Raw genomic sequence first — 18,694 nt, 5'->3', positions numbered from 1 at the left:
ACTCTGTAATTGATTCAATCCTAGCCACATCCTCATCTGCTTACATGCACCTCCCAGGTGAACCAATGTCCGTTAAATAATGACTGGACACGTTCAGCTCAGAAAGCTTTGGGACAGTAACATGATCCTGCCTAGTGAGTTCAACTGAGTAACATTTGATTCTAGGTTATATGAACTGCACTGGAAATATCACTTAAATAATGTTATTTTATTTTAAATTTTATTCATACAATTTAGATTATGATGTCCTGAAAGGCACAGTAGCAGGTTGTATTGTTTCATTATTGTCAGTCATTCTTCTATATAGTGTGACCCTATAAGCCTATTATCCCAGCAGGCCCAGTTATTCAGAGAGGCTCAATGGACCTTCAGTATAGCCTAGAAATGTGTTATTTCAAACCGTATTACATTTCACATGTGGTAAAAGGTACAAGATAAAGAGGGATTTATTAATTTCTGTTGGTCAGATTATACTGTACGCTTATTTGATTGGGATGTTGAAATGCAAACAATGATGTTGAAGTGCTCAAAGTCATCAGTCACCTGTTGCTTATTGGTTGCATGTAGGACTGTGGTCCAGTGTGGTAAGCTGACCCTTAACATTCTGGTTGGTAGCCCGAGTTGATTTCCATATTTGTCAACCCAGGGTTTCTACAGTTATGGTTGTTTGTGGTCATAGCTGTAATTTTATGAGGGTGTTAAAACGTTTTTTTTGCAGTCCAATGGGAGGGTCATTTGAAAATGCAGCTTTCTTGCAGGATTTCTTTTAGTTTTTATAAGACACCATGACTTAGACTTGCACTCCACAGTATATTATGAATCGCCCCTTATGTGGTCCTCTATCTCTTTTTGTGTGTGTGTCTTTCCCAGTCTCTTTTGCTCTCTCTGCTCCCTCTAAGCTGATAAAAATCTGTCATTGGGGCAGTAGCTGTACCAGGAGAAAGAGAGAGAGAGAGAGAAATAGAGCAATCGACTAAGAGTGTGAGAGAGAGAGAGAAAGAGATGGGGGAAGAACTCGAACTGGCAGGAACAAAAGACATTGAAGGAAAACAAAAGGTTTTCATTGAATTTATGGAAGAATTATATTTGAAGAAATAGTGGCACAGACAGAACGACTCAGAGGGATCCGGGCGCCAATCGGCTATTTCAAATCCTCCACCTCTGTTTCTTCTCTGTCCTTCAGTTTCTTCCTGCTGACCTCACTCCTTCCTGCTTCCCTACTGGATTATCTCCCTGTTGTCATTGTCTCTTTTCCTCTCACACTCTCCCCCTTTCGCTGAATTATTCAATCAGGCAGAATATTCTTATTCGTCCATATAGTCACATGATACCCTAAAAAACTGAGATATATTTATGGTTGTCTTTTGCAAAATGCTACAATTATAAATGTCCATTTAGTGCTTGAAAACAAACACAAATGTCCAGTTTGTTAGTTCACCAAAGATGGGGGCTGAATCTGAAGTGGACATGATGGCTTTGTGAGTATGGCTGAGACTGGGTGGTGACAACAGACGTGGTGCTTCTGAATCCTGGCACCCTGCACTCCCAGACTGGAGTACTCTAGAGTGGGCTTTCTGTGCAAATTCATTAGTTTAGTGAGAGAGGCAGCTAGTGACACTAAGCACCTTTGAGCCTTGTAATGCACATATTGATTGGCAGAATAAGAGGGGACTGCTGTGTGAAAGAGGGAGAGAGTGATGGCGGAAAGGGGAAAACAGGTAGAAAGTAGAAGAAATGGGGGAGAGGGAGGGAGAGTTGAGTAGTGGTGCAAACCTGGATAGATCTCCTGCTGCTGGCTAGTCCGCCAGGCTGCCTGACAGGCTTAGTGAGGACCATGGGAGACTGCTTTTTACCACTCAGCACAAATACGATTACGTCAATGCTCTTCAGAATGAAACAAATATCTTATTTATAGTAAAGTGGGCTTCTGCCTGTCTACAGTCTGTGCTTGTGTACAGCTTTCACTGGCAATGACGTGCTGCCAACAGTTTACCATATGTGCAAACATATAGACACTGGTTGATTTTTGCCGTCTTAAAGGGATGTTCTAATTGGTTTCAGAGTTATAACTAATGCAATACTAACTTAACCACTTAATATGAAGATGGGGATTCCTGGTGAGTTGGGTTCATTCCAAACGATCTGTTGCTAAATCTTCAGATTCTTTTAAATCTTCAGAAGAAGTTACATAAAAAGGCCAAAAGGCTTCTTTGTAAATATGCAGTGAACCTCTGATAACAATTCATTCTGTCTGTATGACTAATCGGTACAACGCTTCCTGTACTGGTTCAAAGGAGAAAAAAGTACACCATCTAAATTCCACTTCCCACTTAAAATGAAACTTTTCGATTGATTTGTTGTAGCTAACTTTGTGACAAGAATAGTGTGGTGGGTCCCCTGAGTGTTCAGTTAGAAGGAGAGGCAGGGAAGAGATATCCAGAGACCTACTGACAGGCTGACTGTAAAGCTGTTTAATGCTGGCACGGACAGACAGACAGGCTGGCAGGCAGGCAGGCAGACAGGTTGTACAATGCAGGCCCAAGCATGTCAGACAGGCAGGTGGGATAGGGCTGGCTGGGAGGTTGTGAAAGTCTTTTCTGGGAAATGCTACCAGCAAGGACAACCAATAAACATGTTGAGTAAGGTAAAGTGTAGCAGAGCCTCAAGGGTTGGGGGGTGGGCTCAGAGGAGGGGGAGAGGGAGAGAGGGAGAGGTTTAAGGGGAGAGGGGAAGAGAGAAAAAGACAGAGCGAGGGCTCTGGAATGAGATGGCAGAGCATAAAGAGGCTTTGGGGAGGATAATGAATTTGGCCATGAGCCAGTGGCATGGCACACTCTACATAGGAATGAAGACAGACACTGCATTGGTGGATCGGAAAAGCACTATGTAGGTATCTGCAGCTTTCTCATTCCCCTGTGTATATTTGCATGGCTTCAGCTGTTTCTGACAGGCCAAGATCCAATTATGTGACAGTGCCAGCTACTGTGGTTGTGACATAACCATGTGTGTGTGTAAGACAGGATTCACTTTTATGAACCACTTTTCGACAGTATGGGGTTATGAGATCTGAGGATTTTGTGACCCATCTACAAATAAAGCAAAAAGTAAATCCTTTATTAATCCTGAAATTGGCCAGCTCCTGGGAACAATATTGAGATGTAGCTCATCTGCCCGTTGTCTCTCTCTTCCTACCTCTTCCTTCCTTATTCCTCTCACTCCTACTCCTGTCTTCCCTATCTGCTTTCTGTATCCCTGTCTCTCCCTCTTTTCCTCACCGGCCTCTATCGTTCTCTCCTCCACCCTCCATTTCTCTCGGTTCTCTCCGTCTCTTCTGTCTTGACTGCGTAGAGAGCCTGTATGGTCTGGGGCGTCCTCGCTGTGTTCCTCAGAGCAGCATCGATGGTTTAGAGGACATGGAGGTAGGAGGATCACATTCATAATATCTAGTAAACCCACATGTATAGATCTGACTGTTACCAGGTCGACTGCCCTGCTCAGGAGATCTGTGTTGGACTACACACCTTTGCTGTCCTCAAATTAATTCTATAAAGGGATTATTTTATAGCTTGAACAACTTCCTGTATTATTTTTTATAAACATTTTGAATTGTCCTAATCAAAAGACGAATTGATTGTGTATTTTTTCATACCCAAGAGAGTACTTAGTTGAAGATCCTTCAACTCAATTTAAATAAGATTCTAACAACTTTGCACAAATTATAGGGCAATATACATCCATTGCATTTGGCCAAATTGCTTAAGATGAGCAAATTGGGTTGGGGTTAATCATCAATATTATATCAGCAAATTTCAAACCCTGTACCTGACGGATGTCTGGACTGAGATTGGACCCATCAGGTACACTCAAAACCCATGGAAAGCCATCATATCGTGTATTTCACATAAGAATTTGGGAAATTGGCCCCTAGAATTTTTTATTTATATCACAGGGTTAGTTTTCAGAAGACTGTGACAGGTAGTCCTATATTTGATCCTTCCATGTCTTTTGAGCCTTTTACTACCCCAGTCCCTGCCAGCGATAAACAGATCCTTATGTGATGCTGCCACCATAATACTTTACATTCAGTTGTATCAACAACATTGCATTCACTCCACATCTTGTCTTGACAAATCCACTTCAATTTATCCATGTTTGCAAAAAGCCTGTTAAGTAATTCTGACAACACTGCAAAGACAATTCATTTCAGACCTAATTTAAAACCTACAGGTCTGGGTGTTATGTAATTCAACACAACACAGAGGTAGAACCTCTCAACTGTCAAGTGTTGTTGTGGCTACATTATATTGTCTGTATGCGTGTTAACAGCAGTGACTGGGGAATTTATCAAGATCAAAACCAATATCAAAGGAGCACATAAAGTCAAAAGAAAACAGGCCTGAATCCTCATTTATCCTGGGTTAGAACTGTATAAATATATCTAAATCTCCAGAATAGCTTTTTAACAGATGTTGAGGTTTCCAGTGTCTACACTGACATACATTTTTGCCCATAGAGATGAATAGTTCATAGAATATCATTGGAAATTACTCACAGCTCAGTCTTGCCAAAGGTAATTCCTCCAAGTGTTAACTCTCGGGTGTGAAGGTATACACAATCAAGTCCTCTCCGGTTTATTTTTTATTAATTTGGAAAATGTCTTCTAGGTTCTCTGTGTAACGTGTGAGTATACCTCTCCTGGCCTCATGACTATGCAGACCTCGGTGCCGTTCCACTTACCACTAACCTGTCACTTCTCTCCTGTCACGTCCATCCAACCCCTCCCCATCCCCGTTCTGTAGAAGACCCAGTGTAAGACCCACGTGTTGCTGCTGGTCCTGCACGGTGGGAACATCCTGGATACCGGTGGTGGCGACCCTGGCACCAAGGCTGGCGATGCCACCACGCTGTCTTCCGTGCTGGAGAAGGTGGCACGCGCTCACTTTCAGGCGGCCGCTGAACACATGATGATCAAGCTGGTGGCCTGCCCGGCTGTGTGCGCTGAGGCCTTCTCGCTGGTCTCAAAGTGAGTCGGTCACACGGTCTGTCGAAGGAGAGGAAAGTAGTGAAAGGATTCGCCCCTCTTTAGTGGGACGATTTCTGCTCTCTGGTGAGCTGTCGCATTAGTGTTGTTTATCGCTGAGTGGAGAGTTGTTTAGTGTGGAGTTGTTTATTGTGGAATTGTTTATCGTTTGAGTGGAGAGTTGTTTATCATAGGTTTTCCCAAACTGTGGGTGAAAAAAAGTAGATTGCTGGTTTTTATTAATATTATAGTATTTTGAATACACTTTTGAGATGGAAATGCAAAGACCAAAACAAATTATAAACACAAAGAAAATATAGTGGGCTAATGGTATGTACAGTACTGTGCCAATATGTTAGGCCATCTGAGAATATTGTTTAAAGCAATGTATCTGAGAAGCATTTTGCAAAAAACATTTGAACATTGAAGTAAACACAAAAAACATGAATACAATAAAAAGTTACTAAAACATATTCTGTTTTAAAAAAAAAAATATTTTTTCTTCTTAACAAGCTAAATAATACTGCTTGGTTTCAGAAAATAAGTCTTGAATATCAAGTGATTTATTTTGTTCCATTGGCAGATTATTTCACATATTTCAAGCAAAAACCTTGATATCTATGTTTTTTTTAACTCCTAAGACCTGAGCTTTGATAATGTAAGCATTTTTAATAATACATAGGACCTGATAAGTATAATTTCTAAGCATGGCGCAAACAACTGTCCTCTTTAAGGACAGAATAAAGTACATGGTGCAGGAAGCCTAAAATATAGTGTCATATGTGGAAACAGGGTCTCAGTAGGTTAAGGACTTTTTTTTTTGCAATGTATGTTAGTCTTCCATGCTTTGGCAGATTTCTTTAATGGTCTCACACATCTTAAATGATGTTATGGAGCTCTGATATGGCTAATGTGATGTGAATGATCCATCTGAGGACTTCTGTGGCAAGTGGGTCTTAATTGTCTTTGCAAATTGTTTGGGGTCATTATCGTGCTGAAAGATAAAATGTTTGCCAATTCGTCAAGCTGTGAGAAATTGTAACGAACGATAAGACTCTGCAAGTTGCTGAGCAAGCACTTCACTGGATTTACTTCTGTCCTTCAAGGAAGTGAGTTTTCAAGTAGCCACATAGACTTTTTGCATTGTATTAAGAAAATATCCATAATATGTCTCTTCTGACAGTAGAATAATAGTGTTTCACCATTATTTCGGTGGTGTACAAAACCACCCCTACTATTAGTCAACAGTAGCAAGACTGGATTCTGTTGTCAAATGAAAAAGATGCACCCTCCCTCTCTTCCACTGACATCAGTAAGATACGTGACCATCTCTCCAAAAGCCTATAGACGAACACCCCTCAGGTAATTTCCTGTTTGCTATTATGTGGCTATTATTATTATCTACACAGTTCACTAAATGTCTTTTCAAGTGAGATAATTGTATGATACAAATATTTTGTTTTTGTATTTAAATCCCTTTTTATAGTTGACCAAGAGTGAAAGTTTAGATTAATTAGGGATATCTTCTTTATGCACTGTTCATCAGATAAAAACGTTTGGGGTCTTCTGTTACTCTTTGGACAAAATGGTTAGAAATTCCTGTTACTTTTTATTTTTTTAATCTTAATTTTTATTCATTCTAATGTAGCATTGTTTTTTTTTTACATGCAAATAATCACTTACTTCCCAGATCAATAGCTTTAAACAATTTTCTAAGATGGCATAAGATCATTAAAATGCTTAAAATTCATAAAATGCCTTTTATCTATCTTATCTTAAATGTAGCAAGTCAAAATACTGTGAGGCATGGTTCCCAATCGAGAGGTATTTCTGCCCATGACAACCTGAGCCAGACACTTCATTAGACAAAAGACAACCTAACCAGCTAATATCCTATCACACAAAGCAACGTTTCTTTAATTAAGTAGGTACATTGGATATAAAAAGTCTACACACCCCTGTAAAAATGGCAGGTTTTTGTGATGTAAAAGAATGAGACAAAAATAAATCATGTCAGAACTTTTTCAAAAGCGCTCCAAAGTCAGATTGCGAGGAATCTCCCGTGCACAGCCCTCTTCAGATCACCCCACAGATGTTCAATTGGATTCAGGTCTGGGCTCTGGCTGAGCCATTCCAAAACATTAATCTTCTTCTGGTGAAGCCAAGCTTTTGTGGATTTGGATGTGTGCTTTGGGTCATGGTCATGCTGAATCTTCAGCTTTCTATCAGACACCTAAAGGTTTTGTGCCAAAATTGCCTGGTTTTTGGAACTGTTCATAATTCCCTCCAGCCTGTCTAAGGCCTCAGTTCCAGCTGTAGAAAAACAGCCCCAAAGCATGATGCTGCCACCACCATGCTTCACTGTGGGTATGGTGTTCTTTGGGTGATGTGCAGTATTGTTTTTGCGGCTGAGTTTGTTTTTCAATTGAATTGTTCACATTATAGGTCATATTAAAAGTGGAAAAAGTTCTGACATGATTAATCTTTGTCTAATTTTTTAATCACAAAAACCTGGCATTTTCACAGGGGTGTGTATACTTTTTATATCCACTGTAGATGCTGTATTAACATTATTTCATCACAGTCAATCTGTTTTAATGAAGCAAGAGCTGCCTTGTTCAGTCAGTACGGTATGAGACAGCTCAGCTGTGCTGTATTCTCAGCTGTCCCACAGCCTTGTTATAACAGAGTTGTTGGTGCTGAGGTGCAAAACGACATGTGGGAGAAGGTCTTGTGGGAGTTGATTGGTTGGTTAGACTAACGTCGAACTATCACTTTAATAAGAAATGTTTTTGGGTCTCACTGACACAGCAGGCATGCCATGCCAGGATGTGACACTTCCTGTTTCTGAGTTGTGTCTTATGATGAGTGCACTTACAGAGTTTGATCACATTTGAGCATAAAAACCCAGCATTAACCATGTTAATGTTAATAGCTTGTCCTCTCTATGAAGAGAAGGGTGTCAAATATACATGCTTGCTCAGCCTACGGACATAATTCATTCATTGCTAAGCCCTAAAACATAATTCCCTAATTATAAAGTCAATCTGTAAAACGTGGTCACAAGCAGTTGTACAAAAATCAAAAATCTTCATTCAGTTACGTGTTTTTAGGGATCGGTGTTATGAAAACATTTTCTTCACTTATTCTTTGGTCTGGATGTTTTTTCGCTCCCAACCTTTATGGTCGGTTGAAACTCAAAACACCTGAATTGGTGGGTCACAATGCAAAAAGATTTGGAAGCCCTGACTTTGAAGGTTTGGATTCCCCTGTTGTTAAATCAATAATTGCTTGTGATATGTTCTCTATTTGACAGAATTGCAATTGCTTTGAATTTACCAACCAACAGTGATTTCCTTTTTAGTCTGGCAGTCAGAATGATACTTCACTCGGCATGTTTGTCCTTTTAAGGAGGCAGAACTAAATACCCAAGTGGCCGTAAATGAATAAAGATTTCCAGTTCACAGAACTCGCTCTCGTGAGTCAAAAGAAAAAACAGCAATGTTGTGACAGAGTTGCCAAACCGGCAATTGTGTTGAAGGTTAAATGGGAAAACATATCGAGCGGGCAGCCTTTAAACAGACGTTGAAATGTTAATTAGCATGCCATTGACATTTTCCTGCATTTTGAGGCATTTGGAATATTAAACTCCTAACCTCTTTTCACTGCTTACTATTATTATTATTATTATTATTTAATTGTTAAATCCCACCATAAAGACACAATGGACTATTCTCTGGACAGAGAAAGATTAAACAGAATTCCAGAAACAGATAAAACAGATTTCCTAAAGAGGCGGTTACCTCAAGGGTCAAAGAGGGCAGCAGGGTAGCTTAATGGTCAGGACTTTTGGCCCCATGAATAAAAGGTTGCAGGTTCTACACCCCAAAGGGAAAACCCTGTCATCCTGCCCCTGAGCAAGACAGCTGTCCCTAATTGCTCCTAGGTTGTAAATAAGGTGTTCATCGAATCATGGTACAATAATGGTCAAACATTTTGCTCCATTTAATAAAATTCAAGCATCAGTCACAGCAACTGCCTGCCTTAAAGAAGATGAATGTAATTTAGTATTTATCCTAAAGCATGCATTGTTATAGATTTTTTTCCCAATAATGTTTTTGGTGATGGGTTCCTGTGAGTCCTCATTCACACATGAGTTGGAATAGCTTTTACTGTCTTTGGATCCTCTAGTTCTTCCTATTGTCACCTATATTAAGTAATGAAGACCTTGGGGAGGTGACAACCAAAAGGCTCTGCAGACTATCTGCGGTTTCTCAGCCGTTTTGAGGAGGCAGCGGCATATCTTTCTGTTCCGTTCAGTTCAGGCGATTGTAGGCACTGTGCTCCTGGCTGTGCAGAGAGCTTCTTAAGCATGACTAATCTTTTCATGTTGTATTTAAAGCTGCCAGTCTTTCTGGGGGGGAATCTTGTTAGACATATGCACAACTCCCCACTCCATATTGTCTTTGGTAAAATGTCACTTTGTTTTGCACAGCTCTTTTCCATTGATATGCTTGTGAGAATGGTTGTGTCTATATGACTTTAATTATTATGGTGGAATCTGCTTCCCAAATTGCAAATGATTCCCCATATAGTTTCCCTTTTTACTAAAAATAACACTTGTACAGTATATGTTAATCTGTCCAAATACTTTTGGCACCCAAAAGGGGGACTAAGTAGAACACATTCTGTAATTTGTTAATGGTGCATAATGGTGTCCTGGAGGATCTCCTCCCAGATTTGGTTCAGGGCATCAGTGTGCTCCTGGACAGTCTGTGTCGCTACTTGGTGGTGTCAGATGCACCAATACGTAACGTCCCAAAGGTTCTCAATTGGATTTGATATTGGGTCTGAGGATTTCATCGTGGTACCTAACAGCAGTCAGGGTACCATTGGCTAGCACGTGGAGGTCTGTGTGACCCTCTAAGTATATGTCTCCCCAGACCATCACTGACCCCCCACCAAACTGGTCATGTTGCAGGCAGCATGTGCTCAGTGTGAACCTGCTTTCACCTGTGAAGAGAACTACTGAGAAGGACCTGCCAATTCTGGTGTTCTCTGGCGAATACCAATTGAGCTGCATTGTGCTGGGCTGTGAGGACCTCAGGCCCTCATATCACCCTCATGAAGTCTGTTTCTGACAGTTTGGTCTGAAACATGCACACCAGCAGCCCGCTGGATGTCATTTTGTAGGGCTTTGGCAGTGCTCCTCCTGTTCCTCCTCACACAAAGAAGCAGATACAGGTCCTGCAGCTGGGTTGAGGCCCTTCTATGACCCTGTCCAGCTCTCCACGTGTAATGGCCTGTCTCCTGGAATTTCTACTGGGAGACACAGCAAACCTTCTTGCGACGGCACGTATGGATGTGCCATCCTGGAGGAGCTGGACTTTTTTGAGCAGTGTATATGGATATCCCAATTTTTAAGCTAACAGTTTGCACTTATATCCTGTAGTCATTGTTTCACTCAAATCCAAAGTGTTGGAATACAGGGTCAAAAAAATTGTTTGTCCAAATACCTGAGGAGTTCATTGTAGAATGCAAGTCTTCTCTCATTCTTACTTGATGTTTGTAAATAGACAGTTCTGACATACACTCACCTAAAGGATTATTAGGAACACCATACTAATACTGTGTTTGACCCCCTTTCACTTTCAGAACTGCCTTAATTTTACGTGGCATTGATTCAACAAGGTACTGAAAGCATTCTTTAGAAATGTTGGCCCATATTGATAAGATAGCATCTTGCAGTTGATGGAGATTTGTGGGAAGCACATCCAGGGCACGAAGCCATCAGAGGATGGGTACATGGTGGTAATAAAGGGATGGACATGGTCAGAAACAATGCTCAGGTACGCCGTGGCATTTAAACCATGCCCAATTGGCACTAAGGGGCCTAGAGTGTGCCAAGAAAACATCCCCCATACCATTACACCACCACTACCAGCCTGCACAGTGGTAACAAGGCATGATGGATCCATGTTCTCATTCTGTTTACGCCAAATTCTGACTCTGAATGTCTCAACAGATATCGAGACTCATCAGACCAGGCAACATTCTTCCAGTCTTCAACTGTCCAATTTTGGTGAGCTCGTGCAAATTGTAGCCTTTTTTTCCTATTTGTAGTGGAGATGAGTGGTACCCGGTGGGGTCTTCTGCTGTTGTAGCCCATCCGCCTCAAGGTTGTGCGTGTTGTGGCTTCACAAATGCTTTGCTGCATACCTCGGTTGTAACGAGTGGTTATTTCAGTCAATGTTGCTCTTCTATCAGCTTGAATCAGTCGGCCCATTCTCCTCTGACCTCTAGCATCAACAAGGCATTTTCGCCCACAGGACTGCCGCATACTGGATGTTTTTCCCTTTTCACACTATTCTTTGTAAACCCTAGAAATGGTTGTGTGTGAAAATCCCAGTAACTGAGCAGATGTGAAATACTCCGACCGGCCCGCCTGGCACCAACAACCATGCCACGCTCAAAATTGCTTAAATCACCTTTCTTTCCCATTCTGACATTCAGTTTGGAGTTCAGGAGATTGTCTTGACCAGGACCACACCCCTAAATGTATTGAAGCAACTTCCATGTGATTGGTTGATTAGATAATTGCATTAATGAGAAATTGAACAGGTGTTCCTAATAATCCTTTAGGTGAGTGTATATTGTTGCTTTATTTTATTATTATTTTTGTCTGGCTTTATTTTTGCTTATACATTCTTCTCCTTAACTCTCACTATGTAGTTGTCAGGTGCCATGTAACAAGGATTTCATTGTGCAGGATGATGCTGTGTTGTTCGGTGCATTTGACGAATAAACCTTAAATATTTAGCCAGACCTCGTGATGAAAAATTATTTTGGACTTGACGGTAACTGTACAAATTAGGTTAGGATTACAATCAAGCTTGGATTTACTACTAAGGTTGGATTTTTAGGGTAGGTGTTACGTTAATTTAAAAACAAATCAGGAATATATTTTGGACTCCCACATGGATAGTAAAAAATACATATGAGTGTGGCTCCATTTCTACCTCGGCTGGGCCCGACCCATAAACACACCAACTCCCACGCGTGTGCACTGTGCGTGACCCGCGTGCACGCGCGTGCACGCACATGCACGCGAACACCAACACAGGTAACAGCTCTGCCGTTGAATGGTGTGCGTGTGCTTACGACAGCACATGACCGGTGGCTGTGTTGGCCTCGTTTGTTTACGCTTGCCAGTATTAACACCAGCCACAACAACATCAGTGGAATACGCTGCAGAGGAGGTGGTGGGAAAATAGATTGCTTCTGCGCTGCTAATTCAATCTCCTGCTGGGATTCGAAAGCTCTGTGGGAAATCTCAGTAGGAGTGTATGGGCTGTATAGTCTCCTAACACGCCAAAGTGTAACCAGATGTCTGTGGAGGCCAGGGCGTGATTCCCTGTGTGAAGAACAGAGTGAGTTACCGTGTGTTTGTCTCTCGCTTACGGGTGCTGCTTGTTCTCTTGGGTTGCTCACTGTTCTGTGTGGTGCTCTGGCGAGAACTGGTAGGGTGCTGTTTGTCCTGCACCCTTGGTGTCTGTCTGAGGCCTCTGGAGGTCCCGAAAGACCCTGAAGCTCATTATGGGCTTCCTCTCTTAATGAAGGGACCCTGTGCCCCTAGTGAGCTACTGCAGTAGGTGTCAAGGGGAGCGCTGTAATGAGAGCGTTGAAAAAAAGGAACCCGCAAGATAATCCTCTCACACACCCACATGCAGAAATCCATGTTCTCTATCCCTAATCTTAACATTAACTTGGGTAACCTATCCTTTATGGCTAAACCTAACCTAGCCCTAATGCCTAATTCTAACTGATAAGGCCTAAAGGTAACCCAAATTCGAAAAAACAATTTACCATTGTAAGTTTTACCCTAAATGTAACCTTTTCAATGGGGAGCCATACCGTTTGGTGGGGAGCAGTTTGTGTTTTACTGTCTTTGTGGATCCCCTAATGTACACATTTCATACACACACCAATGTGCTTTCAAAGCACACATTACTATTTACCATTGTCTAGGGAGAAATATGGGTGAGTTAAAGGAAATGGCAAAAAAAAAAAGTCAAAGTGCGAATTTTACCAACCATAAACATGGTATTAGATGGTTCCTTGCGCTGAATGTTGTCTATGGGGTTTTTAGAAAAATGTACACTATTTGTTAATACTGTTGAGACGATCAATACTTTTTGAGAAGGTTTGTTTAATCTCATGCAAATGCTAGCTGCAGTAGTTAAACCATTCAACTCCCATTGGTATCTCATCGACCTAACAGAGAGTATCGCACATTAACACTCAAATGTTTAAGAAATTGATTCTTATAGAATAGAATTATTTGATTTTCTTTCAATTTCATGTTTACTTGTAGGGCAGTGGGTAATGGAGCTTTGTCTGCCTGCTGATGTAGTCTCATCAGAAAGCCGCCTGGTCTGTTTCTATTCTACTGCGTCTTCTGAGCCTCGGAGACCAGAGACCAGAGCCTTTTATGAAGTTAGCAGTACATCCTGGACCTCAGAGTTGTTAAAGAAATTGATCTCTGTTTTGATTTTCAGAAGTTCTTCTTGGGTAAATGTACAGACGGTAGAGAGCAGTATAAAAACAAGACATAAAGGGATTGGTCAGGACCTTTAGACAGTGACTACCAGCTGCAGCGCCATCTTTTCATCTCATTATTCTGACCAAGAACAACACACAGGAGGACTCTCAGTCAGTCTATTACACATCTCTGTCTAATGAAGCTCACTGCAAGATATGCCTCTGCATATCCCCTGCCTCTCTCTATCTCTCCCTGCCTCTGCATATCCCCTGCCTCTCTCTATCTCTCCCTGCCTCTGCATATCCCCTGCCTCTCTCTATCTCCCTGCCTCTGCATATCCCCTGCATCTCTCTATCTCCCTGCCTCTGCATATCCCCTGCCTCTCTCTATCTCTCCCTGCCTCTGCATATCCCCTGCCTCTCTCTATCTCTCCTTACTTCTGTACATCCCCTGCCTCTCTCTATCTCTCCCTACCTCTGCATATACCCTGCCTCTCTTTAACTCTCTCTACCTCTGCATATACCCTGCCTCTCTCTAACTCTCCCTGCCTCTGCATATCCCATGCCTCTGCATATCCCATGCCTCTGCATATCCCATGCCTCTCTCTATCTCTCCCTGCCTCTTCATATCCCCTGCCTCTCTCTATCTCTCCCTACCTCTGCATATCCCCTGCCTCTCTCTAACTCTCCCTACTTCTGCATATACCCAGCATCTCTCTAACTCTCCCTGCCTCTGCATATCCACTGCCTCTCTCTATCTCTCCCTACCTCTGTATATCCCCTGCCTCTCCCTTTCTATCTCTCCCTACCTCTGTATATCCCCTGCCTCTCCCTACCCCTGCGTCTCACCTACTTCATAATGTGTCCATTTAGACGAGGACATTGCAACTAAGCACAAACTCTCTTTGAATGTATAGCCTTTTTTCAGTTTTGTGATGTCATGTGAGAGATATTGTGAGAGCTATAGTGTTGGGTATGAGAAGGGGTTTAGTTTTGGGTATGAGGAGGGCTTTAGTGTTGGGTATGAGGAGAGCTGTATTGTTGGGTATGAGTAGAGCTATAGTGTTGGGTATGAGGAGAGCTTTAGTGTTAGATATGAGGAAAGCTATAGTGTGGGTTATGAGGAGGGCTTTAGTGTTGGGTATGTGGAGGGCTGTAGTGTTGGGTATGAGGAGGGCTGTAGTGTTGGGTGTGAGGAGGGCTGTATTGTTGGGTATGAGTAGAGCTATAGTGTTGGGTATGAGGAGAGCTTTAGTGTTAGGTATGAGGAGGGCTATAGTGTTGGTTATGAGGAGGGCTTTAGTGTTGAGTATGAGGAGGTCTTTAGTGTTGGGTATGAAGAGGGCTATAGTGTTGGGTATGAAGAGGGCTGTAGTGTTGGGTATGAGGAGGGATGCTGGCTTATTAATGTTGGGTTAGGTGCTTCTCAGTTCAGTGAGCCTGGTCTCCTCTCTCCTGTAGTGCCACTCCTAATGGACGGGTCCTGTTAATGGCAGCTAGCTAGGCATTTCTTCATCAGCACATTCTTATGTAAACTGGTAGAATCAGAAATGCACCGGAGATGGGATGAAAGACCTTGTATCCAGAATTGCACTGTATTTTTTACTGAACTACTTGGGTTCCCCTGGCTTTAAAAACAACAGTAAGCAGTGCATTGACAAGCACTTTGTGAATGACCTTGATAGAACTTTACACCACCACCAATGCTCTAAGTTGTATTATTGAATAGGGTAAATTACATATTGTAGGAATGAGCTGACAGTGGTAAGTCTATTTTTGTGACAAGTATTAAACACAAGCAGAGAGCAAGTGTAGCAAATAACAGTGTTCTCTTGCCGTCTTTACAGAGGGGTTCTTTGAAGGTCTGTGTTGCTTTGATAATAGACTACGATTTATCCTCATCTTCACCATCCTAATGAGAATACAGAGAGAGATGTAAATGGGGTTAGCATTAGTGGTGTGTGTCTTTGTGTATGTGAATGTCTTTTTACCTCACATGGCAGAGATACTCTCTGAAATAAGGTCTCAAGACTTGAAAACCCACTGTGCTCCCATTAGGCAACGTGTTGTTGATGTGTCCAACTGAGGCAGACATGTATTGTTAGTGCCAGTCTCCTGAGGACGGACAGATACCAGTGTTTACTCTGTTCTGTTTCCTGACCCGTTGTCTCAAGCAGTGCTGCGGTATTGGTGTTGCTGTCGGCCTCATTAGTGTGTTTGACTTTTTCAATATATTTTCCTAATGAATGAAACATTTATTTTGAAATAAAAACAATACAGATAACATGCAACTGCAAAATAAATTTGAATATACATAAACCCAGTGAAATACATAGGAAATCTTTTGAATGTATTTTAGGGCTGAAGATCACTCAAAGGCTCATGTGAACAGGCTCTCACCTGATTCCTCAAAGTCCTGCACCTGGTGCATTGTGGTTAGCTATAATGTGTTTCCTCTACCGTTTTATCACTTTGCCCGATCTAAGAGATTAAGAGAAGTTACCATTTAGATTTTGTTACTTTTTTCAATGTCAATTCAGATGCTAATTAAGGAGCCCCTGGCTGAGTACTCGTTTTACACCTGAAAGAATGTGTTGTTTCGATGCATCTAATTAATTTTGTTTTTTATCTACAAAATAAACAGCATATTCTTAGGCTGGATATCAGTCTGTACTTTCCTGTACTCCATGGCGTGTGTCAAATGCACTGTTAATGACAAGGAGAGGCAAGGATCAGATGTTACTTGAGAACATCCAGCATGCCAAGCCTTACTCTCGTACAACATGGACATTGGATATCAGTATACTGTAGCTGTGTAGCTGATTGTCAGTTGGTGAAGCTCAGTGAGAAAGCATTGTTAGGACATCTCCCCCGTGCATTACTTTGTCAAGCGCTTTGTAAAGAAGGTTGATGATATCCACACATCATTTACTCAACCTTTTGAGTCCATTGGACCCTCACACACCAGACTGATCCATGCATAATTCAAAGAATATTTTCCCTGATTTCTCTGTAGCAGTGTCGGGTCACACAGGCAACCTGCCCCGTTCGACCTAATACTCTTCGGTCTTGACCAGAAGACCTCTGGAGCCCTTCTCCTGTTCCTTCCCTCATCCCTGACCACCGACTACTTCACCTCTGATTTCAGAGTCAACCCCCCCCCCAAAGAAAACAACACTTGACTCCTGTGACATCAAAAATGTGCATATCTCTCACAACATTCTTCTTGAACCCAACCAGTCAGGCTTCAAGAAGGGACCACTCTCCTCTGTGTCACAGAGGGTCTTTGCTTTTCTCGTCTCGTCTATTGATCTGCCCTCTGCCTTTGACCATGTGAACCATCAGATTCTCTTTTTCTGTCTCTGTTCGTGGGGTCTCAGGGTTTGCACACAGCTGGATTGCTGCTTGGCAGGTCACTCATGCCAGCTGAGGTGGGGAGGATCAGGGTTTTCTCTATGAGCTCTCACTATTATGCTGCGTTTCCACTGGTGCCAAACACTGGTGTTTTACCCTAAAGATTTTTTTCTGTTTCTACTGACACGGGCCAGTCGGCCACTAGGCAATGGCCGAGTAGCCCGTCTCTCACTTGGTGCCAAGCCCCGGTCTTTAGGACTTAGGGCGTGGTTACATGGTGTGAAAACGCGGCATGTTGTTCTATTTGAAAAACGCTGCATGTCATTTGCTTTAGGATTCTCGTAATGGTTTTAATCTGATCTAACAGATCCCTGATCAAATTAAGAACAAGAAGCAACAGTGCAGGGAAGCAAAGATTCAGAACGGAAAGAGTTGGAACGACCGAAGGTGATACGATGCCATTGACTCAATAGATAAACGGAGTGCTGAGACTGAGACATAGCCTGCAGAACCTATAACAACACAACATTACCTCAGAATTCTCCCAGATCCTTCTATTAAACTTAGATAGTTTTGACAAAATACTTATTAAACTAAACAATGAATACACTGGCTTACAGTTGCAGTGTCATGAGTGTAGGTGTAGAAGGAGCCGGTCACAGGAGTTTGAGGAATAAATTAGTTTTGTTACTTAAGTTCAAATGCCGTATTGTAAACAAAACATGGTGTTATTGTTCATTTTAGTACCAGAAAAAAGATTGCCTTTTATTTTTAGTAACCAGAAAACCAAATCGCGTTGATAGTTTACTCGTTCCTCCCCACGTGAGCCCCTCCTTAAGTCCTTGGTACCAAATGTATAGTGGAAACAGAAAAGTCTGGAGCCAACATTGGAGTAAATCACCGGTGTTCCAGGGTAAAGCACCAGTAGAACTATAGTGTCCCCTGGGACTCAGTTTCTGTTCTCTCTACACTCCAAGTCACTTCCTTATAAGGTCTTTCCTATAATTGGTATGTGGGTGACAGTCAAAACAAATTCTCCTTCCCCACGTCTGATGCTTAGGTAGATATACACATATCTGCGAACCTTAACATAACAGAGCTACTCTTCTAAAGCAGGTTTATACTCAACAACGTTTGTAAAGTAAAACTTTACCTCACACAGAACGCCGTATTTGCAGCGTGCAAATGCAAAGTGTTGGTAAGGCTTAGTGAAATAATGCTTGCTTAAAAATATCTCTTGTAACACTGATTTTGTGAACAGCTGCTTTATTGAGTAAAATGTACTTAGTATTAATGGTTGTTGTTTTTTTTTTAACGTAGCTACTGTATCTTAAGATTAATGCAATTTGAGTCACACAACTGAGTCACTCCGGATTCGAGTATCTGGCAAATGACAAAATGGAAATATATATTGGGTGAGGGTAAAACATCCCACAGCAATACCAGCAGGTGCTTGCATAAGTAGACAACTAATTATCCATCTGTAGAAATAAATAATTAACAGGCAGACGAGTGAAGCCGAGTGGGTGGTTTTATGTTGTCTTGTTATGCCTAGTGCCCTTTGACCCAGGGCCTGGGGCTTAGTACTTCTTTTAGCACAGTGTAACTGCCTGTCCAGTGGTGTTATGGTAATTTGTGTCCCCTGGCAAGTGCTGCTAATTATACCCTGCAAACCAAAATCTGCCATTAGAACATCCCCAGACCATGTGATGGTCTCTGGACATGTCTTGTGTCAGCTGCAGGAGGCTCCCGGGCTCTGTTAACATGACAGGAGCTGCC

General features: G+C 42.0%; 1 protein-coding gene across 4 annotated transcripts in view; it reads left to right on the top strand.

Moving 5' to 3' along the window:
* The window catches only part of pitpnm3 (PITPNM family member 3), a 116,298-nt gene that overhangs the window by 55,205 nt on the left and 42,399 nt on the right, over nt 1–18,694 (top strand). For 2 of the 4 annotated variants that reach the window (XM_034292060.1, XM_020049817.3), the window contains exons 4-5: nt 3,349–3,419; nt 4,800–5,023. In XM_034292060.1, the coding sequence (XP_034147951.1) occupies nt 3,349–3,419; nt 4,800–5,023 (295 nt within the window). The remainder of the gene's footprint in view (nt 1–3,348; nt 3,420–4,799; nt 5,024–18,694) is intronic. The other 2 variants (XM_034292061.1, XM_020049810.3) reach the window with 1 other exon arrangement.

This window comes from Esox lucius, chromosome 1 (genome assembly GCF_011004845.1).
Source record: "Esox lucius isolate fEsoLuc1 chromosome 1, fEsoLuc1.pri, whole genome shotgun sequence".
NCBI classification, from domain to species: domain Eukaryota; kingdom Metazoa; phylum Chordata; class Actinopteri; order Esociformes; family Esocidae; genus Esox; species Esox lucius.
This window is presented reverse-complemented; position numbering and strand designations above follow the sequence as displayed.